Source organism: Sinocyclocheilus grahami, unplaced genomic scaffold (assembly GCF_001515645.1).
Source record: "Sinocyclocheilus grahami isolate Dianchi unplaced genomic scaffold, SAMN03320097.WGS_v1.1 scaffold339.1, whole genome shotgun sequence".
NCBI classification, from domain to species: domain Eukaryota; kingdom Metazoa; phylum Chordata; class Actinopteri; order Cypriniformes; family Cyprinidae; genus Sinocyclocheilus; species Sinocyclocheilus grahami.
The window spans coordinates 1,341,515-1,349,672 of NW_015505518.1; the positions used below are offsets into that span (position 1 = coordinate 1,341,515).

An 8,158-nucleotide genomic window follows, 5' to 3' on the forward strand; every position below is an offset into this window, starting at 1 on the left:
AAAAAGACAGCATATACCCGTTCAATTTTCAAGTAACTTCAACTCTTTAGCGAATAATATCTCTACATTTTTTGTTATCAATACATTTGAGAGACTCAAAATACAAATGAAAATCAGTCATAAAGACCTTCAAACAGGGTTTAGAACTATTTCTTTTACTTTTATGAATATGAAATTGACCAAATAAAATCATTAGATTCATCATAAAATTGACACATGCATTTTTTTCATTCAAAATATAAGATATTATATTAATTATAACCAGATTTATGTTGAATATATATAGATACATCTTCCCAGAATTTTTTGGAACGGTAACATTAAAAAAAAAAAAAAGATGTAGAATTCTTTCTGGCTGATCTGAACAAAATGAACATTTTTCATCAATATCCATACATTTTGCTAAAGTATAGTTACTAACATAAATACTATGAAGTACTTTCAGATGTATTTCCCGAAGTTTGTTAGCTATACAAAACCGAAAGGGAAGAAGCCAAGCTTTTTTCCAAAGAATCTCTGGAAAACAAATGTTCCAGAAAAACATCCCTCTTCTCGTTTCCCTTCTTTGCGTTTTATTTCTACAGTCACGTGCAGGAAATGAGCAAAACACTACCGCGGTCAACTACATGTTGGTAGGTCCTGTAATACTCTTACATGCAAAAAAATATTACATAGCGTAACAGAAGAAGATATTATATCACCGATCTTGATGTTTTAAACAGAGAAACGCGATAGGGCTATTGCAACGGAAAACAAGTAACGTTAGCTCAGCTAGAATGCAATGGTGTATTCTGCATGATTGGGATCTTATTGTTTCACTTGCACAGTTTAAGTGCAAACAATAAATGACGTGAATTTCTTTAGAGATTGTTCTGTATTGCATATTATTACAATGATGGTGTTAATAGAGTATTTCATTCAGCTTGTTGCTGTTGCTTGTGTTAATCGTTCATTGGGTATTGATCTGTCTGATTGCAGAACAGCTAAAATTGCCATGAAGGGACTTTACTGCAAACCAGGAGACCAGGGTGATGTGAAGTTTGTCCTACAGGAGACAGTAAGAGTGCATGATTATGCCATTACGTTTTCTGTTGCATGCATTTACATATCCACAGTTTCCTGAAGAAATCTGCAATAAGCTATTTCTAATTGCATGATGTCCTTGGTTTCCGGTCACAGAATGTACCCACTAACCTTGGCAGCCATCAGGTCAAAGTTCAAGTGAAAAGCTGTGCACTAAGTCCAGTTGATTTTAAGGTAATATAATTGTCAACAAGATGGCGAACAACGTCTGGCGATTTGATGCGAATGACCTGCAGAACTGCATGTTTATAATACATGATGGACATTATTTCTCAAACAGCGTTTTGTTTTTATACATAATATTTGCATTCATCTTAATCTGTTTTTCAGCTGTACGAGGACCTCAAGTTTGAGAAAGAACATGTCCCAGTTGGAAGGGAGATCGCTGGGGTTGTTCTTCAAGGTTTACATGGCGTGTTGTATATTTGACACCATTACCATTTCAAATCTAATCAAATCAGTTTGACTGATAAATCTGATGTGATGCATATCCTTCTCCAGTTGGACCCAAAGTTACCTTTTTCCAGCCAGATGATGAGGTTGTTGGTAAGAACTTTATTAGACTCTCATTTTTATCAAGAGTCTGCTTTATACGTGTATAATCAAATAATCATTTGCATGTCTTCTCAGGGATTCTTCCATTGGATGCTGAACAATCTGGCCTTTGCTCCATCGTGGTTACTGATGAATATAATTTAGGTATTGCTCGCATTACATTATTGACAATAGTCCTACCGACTACTTTTGATTTCTCATATGCTTATGTTTTAATAACAGTTCAGAAGCCTGAGAAAGTGAGCTGGGTTGAAGCAGCAGCAGTAATTAAAGATGGTCTCAGGGCTTACACTGCTCTCCACACTCTGGCTCGGATGGCTGCGGGTCAGACTGTACTGGTGCTGGATGGGGCTGGTGTAGGTATCTGTGCAGAGGTCAACACTTTTCTGATGCGTCCTATTAGCATATACCCTACTGTTCAGGTTTGGGGTCGGCAAGATTTTTTTAATGTATTATTATTTTTTAAATAAATGTTTTAGTTGCTCACCGAGGTTGCATTTATTTTTCTTTTTAGAAAATATTACAGAAACTATTACAGAAATGTACAGTAAAAACAGTAATATTGTGAAATATTATTACAACTGTTTTGGATTTTAATATAAATATAAAATGTAATTTATTCCTGTGATGCAAAGCTGAATTTTCAGCATCTTCTGAAACATGATCCTTCAGAAATCATTCTGATATACTGATTTGCTGCTCAAGAAACATTTCTGATTATCAATGTTGAAAACAGTTGTGCTGCTTCATATTTATGTGGAAACTGTGATATGTTTTTTTTTCTCAGGTTTTTTAACAAATGAAAGAAAGTTGAAAAGAAATAGAAGAAAATCTTTATCGTCACTTATGATCAATTTAATGTATCCCTGCTGAATAAAAGTATTAATAGCTTTCAAAAATAATTTTGAATGATAGCATATATATGTTAAAACTGGCCAATTTTGTCATTCTGTTATTTTGAAAGTGGATTTTTGTTATTATTTAGTTGTCTTCTCATGTTAGAATCAACACAGCACTTCTACAAGCATTATTTGGCTCCCTGCATTCGAAATCTCAAATCATTATCATGCACTTCCTGTTTTGTGTGCATGCAGCCCTTTGGAGTTCTGGCCATTCAGCTCGCCCACTATCACGGTGTGAAAGTCCTGGCTACAGCATCATCTCCGGAGGACCAGACGTTTTTGGAAGAGCTCCGGCCGAGTGTGGGTGGGTACTGAAATGAAGCATTGTGGAGAGAGAGGACCGACAGCGAAGATATTTTCCACATGAAGTGTCAGTTTAGAAAGTTCAAGCTTAGTTTGACTTGGCGCTTTCACTGAAAGTGTAGATTTATGAAACACTTGGCATGAGTTGCCAGACAAACTGAAATGGCAATTCAAATGGAGCAAATCTCTTTTAAACTTCAGTTGTTAGCTCTTCAAGTTTACCTCTCATATTTACGGTACTTGATGTGGATTTCCTGAGCATATGAAAAGCATCACACTCGTATCATTTTATGTACTGTGAAGTCTAAAATCTATTCAAGTCTAATCAAATGTAGAAATACTTAAGTCTGGATTGTGGCCGAGATCGTTGCCAGTTTCTAACCCATCCTTTCCTCTGGAAATCAAAACTGATTTCATTTGTCCTAGATATTTGTCTTTCCTTTTCTCTTCTCCCTTAAGCATCTTTTTGTCTTTCTTTGCCTTTTGACTTTCGTTTTCATCATCTTTCTTCCTTGTGCCACTTGCACTTTCTCAAGGTGTGCAGGAATCACTTTTGGGTAAGTTATATATGGCAGCAATGTCTTCTATAAGTATTCCTTCGTCGTATTCTCATAAGCCTCAAATCAAATAAATACAAATACAAAATACATCAGCTTGAAATGCTTAATCAATGTTAATTCGATTTTTTGTAAGCATCGGTACTTAAGTGTATCTCTTCCCTCAGCTCGAGTGATCAGAGTGTGGGACTCTAAGCAGGATTTGGTGGACTCGTGCCTTGAAGAAACTGGAGGTCTTGGAGTGGACATCATCATTGATTCAGGAGGTTTACCACCACTTTACATAACATTTGTAACTATTTCAACATAGTCTTCTCATATGTGCTTTTAATTAATTACATTATTACTTACCTTCTGTCCAACAAGCAGTTGTGCTGCAAGATGTAATTTATTATATAAATGCTGGGAATACATATTCTGTTCAAAACGTTTGGGGTTGGTAAGATTTGTAATGTTTTTGAACTAAGTCTCTTATGTTCGCCAATGCTGCATTTATTTGATCAAACTACAGTAAAAACAGTAATAATGTGAAATATTATTTTAATTTGTATTTCTATTTTAATATGTAATTCATTCCTGTGATGACAAAGCTGAATTTTCAGCAGCCATTACTCCAATCTTCAGTGTCACATGATCCTTCAGATATAATTTTAATATGCTGATTTGAAGAAACATTTCTACTTATTTTGTTAAAAACAGTTGTGCTGATTAATATTTTTGTGGAAACCATGATAGATTTTTTTTTCAGGATTCTTTGATGAATAGAAAGATCCAAAGTGCAGCACTTATTTGATTTTTTTTTTTTGTAACAATGCAAAAGTCTTATACTGCCATAAAACTAAAGACCTTGCTGAATAAATCTATTATTCTTATTTCAAAAAATTTGCACGAACGGCAGTGTACATGTTCATTTTCAATCAGCAGTCTATGATTTTGAGCCTTTTTTTGAACAGTGAGACTCTATGAGGAGGAGCCAGAAGCACAGAGGCATTGCCCACATAAACATGACCTCCTTACCCTTCTTTCAGTTGGAGGTCACTGGGTCACCACAGAACAACACTTACAGGTTAGCAGCTCCTTCAAAACACATATACTTAAGCAATCAGCATTATACGGGTCTTCATTTTATACATCAAATATTGACTAGCAGCATTGATTTTTACATTTTTACATTATACATTTAATACAATCAATTTTATCCTCTTTTCAAAGCTGGACCCTCCTGACAGCCACATTCTCTTCCTGAAGGCAGCATCGCTCTCATTCCTTAACGACGAGGTGTGGACAACATCCCGGGCCAAGCAGGGCCGATATCTTCGTATCTTTTACTACAAATTTCATTAATCTTTAACTGCCTTCTGATTGGTCAGCATTCAGCCCTCGGCTTTGTTTATTGGCCTTAAAATATTAATTACTCAAAGTTTCCAGCTCAATCTAGTTTCGTTTACATTTATGTATTTGGCAGATGCTTTTATCTAAAGTGTCTTATAGATATGTTTTCTTTCGTATATTACTTTCCATGCTACAATAATGTACATTAAAAATTTGTTTTTTGAACATTAAAGCATGTCAACATATTCTGTTACACCAAATACACAAAATAATGATCTTTAAAAAAGCATCATATGACCCCTTTAATATAACCCCATGAAAACGGCTCTGATAAGCTGATCCTTATTCTTTACACAAAACACAGCTTTACTCTCCAGTGGAATGAAGAAGGGAGATATGACTAGATGGTATCAGAGCCATTTTTCTGAAATCGCTATATTTTGCAAAGAGGTCATTGGGTTCCGGAGTGTGCATATGGCTAGTCCATGACAGTTTGATGTATTTGAGACCTGAGGGTTTTCTCCCAGTGTCCTTAGGCTACTGGAACAACCTTGTCAACAACATAAAGGACACATGGTTTCCTGTTTGTAACTGGGTTATTCGCCTTTAGTCTGCTCTCTCTCTCAGATATCCTGAAAGATGTGATGGATAAACTCTGCACAGGGACCTTCAGGTGAGAATGAGGAATAAACAAGTGTGTGAAAGGAGAAACAGATTATGTGTTTGTACAGGAGAAATTACACAAATTATGAACTTAAAACTGAATGTATGTGGGCCGTGTTTGTAATGCAGAGAAAAAGTGTGAAATCAGCTTTGTTGTGTGAATTTGACCGTTGTCTCCCCGCAGGCCGCAATTGGTGGACCCTGTGCCTTTATATGAAGCTACGGTCTCCATGGAGATGGTACAGAGAAAGCAAGCGAGGAAAAGAATAGCTGTCAAGCTTTGAAGAGGGCTCAAAATATTTTTGCCATAATTCTGTAAATTTTAGCTGTTATAAATCTCATGTTTTTGTCAATTGCACTTTCAATGGATTGCTGGTATTTAAAAACATTAAAATTCTTTAACTGGAAATCAGGCTCATTCCAAAAAAGCATGCATCACAAAGCAAAAACTATTTACATTATACAAAAAAGTGTGTGTGTATAAACTTTTGAAATTATTTACACAAAAACATTTTTCTTAGAAACTTTGGCCTAGTTATGACATACTGTATATGGGATTTTCCCTTGTCAAGCATTTCCCAATGGATTATTAACAGCACCATCTGATCCCATTTCTTTTGCCTATTAATATGGGCAGCTCTGTATGGAAAAGGACTGGATAATGCTGACCTAGAATTCGGCATCATTGTTCAGAGGTATGCATTTGATTATCAGTAGTCTCCTACCAGAAACACAGCATGTAGCTCATTTGCTTTCAATAGAAGATTAGTGTTTGTTAAGATCTCATTGTCTTAAATGTCCCCTCATCTTCCTGTCCACCATTCTTAAACTGTCACAGCTTTCTAGGAGAAAAACAAATTGTTGAAGCTCAGAAATCCCACACTGTGGGGCATATAAGGATATCTAAAGATTGTTCACCTAAAAATGACAATTCTGTCATCATTTACTCACCCTCATGTCGTTCCAAACCGGTATGATATTATTTCAGGGAACACAAAAGGAGATGTTAATAAAAAGTTCATGCTATTGAGAGGGGATATTTCAAATAAATGAAAATGATTTTTAACAGTTTTAGTTAACAATAACAACACTGATAGAAAAGAGCAGCATGAACATTCTTCAAAATGTCTTTTGTGTTCCACAGAAGAAACAGTCATACATGTTTGGAACAACATGAGGGTGATTAAATGACAGAATTTTCGGATTTGGGTGAACTATTCTTTTAAGTAATTTGGACTCCCTGTAGTTTTTAAGGTGGTTGTGTTAAGGGCTGTAGTACAAAGCTCAAGCATATCTGCTGGCTCTGGGCTTGTGTCTAAATCTTGGCAGTGACAACATGAGGCTTCTGGTTCCTCAGTGTTCTGAATGCCCTACTGTTACCACAGTGACTATTGTCCCCAGAGGTTTTGAAGAACCACTCGTGTGTGTTCCAGAATCCTTTGCTCCTCTTGTCTCAGGCTCTCCACCACACATAGTTGTTCAAGGAGAGACAGGTTTGCACACTGTTTGAGCTGTGATAGCTGTACAAATGAAAAGACTCAGACTGTAAGTGGTTTCATATCTTTAATTAGACACAGGCAGCATTAAGAGCCGATTTAATTCGACTCACCCTCTCTAGTGCTTTGACATTGTCATCGGTGAGGTTATTGCAAAGCTTTAGGGCATTGTGAATGCACCACTCCTCCCTATCCCGGCTCACTCCTGCCCCCAAGAGGACACTCTTCCAACTAGTACTACAGACAACAACATTAAAATCAATTTTGAATATATTCAAATAAATAGCATAAAATAAACTATATGCAAGTAAAAGCAATAACAATGACATGTATTTTGCATCAACACGCATGCAAATAATGTGTTTAGGATGTCAACTTCTCACTATTGCTCAGGTTTCAAGGACAGCAGTCTCAGTGCAGTCATCAGTCGCCAGGAAGGGCCATCCATCCCAAACGTCAAGTTCCTGTTGAAGAGTGAAACCATATTAAACTTGATTTGCTGTACTAAACCATTACTGCATTGTAAAAACTGACCATGAAGTTGCTGGCACAACGTACTACAGAATTTATAAGAACTGCTAAATGTCCTTGTAATCATGAATTTAACTTACCTTAAAAAATCATTGTCCCTTAGGTAGAGTAGTTTTTGTGTTAGCTGTTTGTCTTGTTCATCTAGACACCATTTTAGAGTTCCTACAATAACAACAGCGATCAAAGCAGTTCCATAGTATTTAATGTTTACATGTAGAATATTTAATATTTGTATGTATTTTCCTTACCCAAATCAACATGTACTACACTGTGGGGGTTGTCAGGGGCAACAAAGCCATATTCCAGAAGAAGTCTGTGATTATCATGAGGGCCATAATTGATGAACGCTTGCTGAAACTTCTTACAGCCTTGGACACTTTTAACCTCATAACAGCAAGTTTCTTTGTTGAAGCCAGCTTCAACCTGCACACCAAGAAAAGTTTATTTTCTTTACTTATAACTGCAACTTTATTATTTTGTAAGAAAGTACACTACTGCTTAAATGTCTAGGGTCAGTGTTTTTTTTTTTTTTTTAAAGAAAATAATACTTTTACTCAACAGAGTTGGATTCAATTGATCAAAAGTGACAGTAAAGACATTTATAATGTTAAATATTTCTATCTATTCAAAAAAACTTCTATTTCAAATACATGATGTTCTTTTAAACATTATATTCATCAAAGAATCCTGAAATAAATCTATCATGATTTACACCAAAATATTACCCATGGTGAAC

General features: G+C 35.8%; 2 protein-coding genes across 4 annotated transcripts; one reads left to right on the forward strand and one right to left on the reverse strand.

The window, feature by feature from the left end:
* Window positions 1-591: 591 nt before the first annotated feature.
* Window positions 592-5,722, forward strand: LOC107603049 (quinone oxidoreductase-like protein 1). 3 transcript variants are annotated; one of them, XM_016295746.1, is made up of 14 exons: window positions 592-632; window positions 979-1,057; window positions 1,180-1,257; window positions 1,414-1,495; window positions 1,585-1,629; window positions 1,714-1,782; window positions 1,861-1,994; window positions 2,733-2,844; window positions 3,380-3,400; window positions 3,568-3,666; window positions 4,354-4,466; window positions 4,613-4,718; window positions 5,360-5,405; window positions 5,580-5,722. In XM_016295746.1, exons 2-14 carry the CDS (start codon window positions 995-997, stop codon window positions 5,677-5,679), a joined length of 1,068 nt encoding a protein of 355 aa, XP_016151232.1. In that variant the 5' UTR covers window positions 592-632; window positions 979-994; the 3' UTR covers window positions 5,680-5,722. The 3 variants fall into 3 exon arrangements, with proteins under 3 accessions (XP_016151232.1, XP_016151233.1, XP_016151234.1); XM_016295747.1 differs by having other exon boundaries at window positions 1,414-1,486; XM_016295748.1 differs by lacking the exon at window positions 3,380-3,400 and having other exon boundaries at window positions 1,414-1,486.
* Window positions 5,723-6,570: 848 nt separating this feature from the next.
* On the reverse strand, window positions 6,571-8,151 carry LOC107603006 (SET domain-containing protein 4-like). The gene is made up of 6 exons (XM_016295668.1): window positions 8,137-8,151; window positions 7,671-7,845; window positions 7,503-7,584; window positions 7,275-7,355; window positions 7,005-7,128; window positions 6,571-6,915 (listed from the first exon to the last, which is right to left on the reverse strand). Exons 1-6 carry the CDS (start codon window positions 8,149-8,151, stop codon window positions 6,784-6,786), a joined length of 609 nt encoding a protein of 202 aa, XP_016151154.1. The 3' UTR covers window positions 6,571-6,783.
* Window positions 8,152-8,158: the final 7 nt, after the last annotated feature.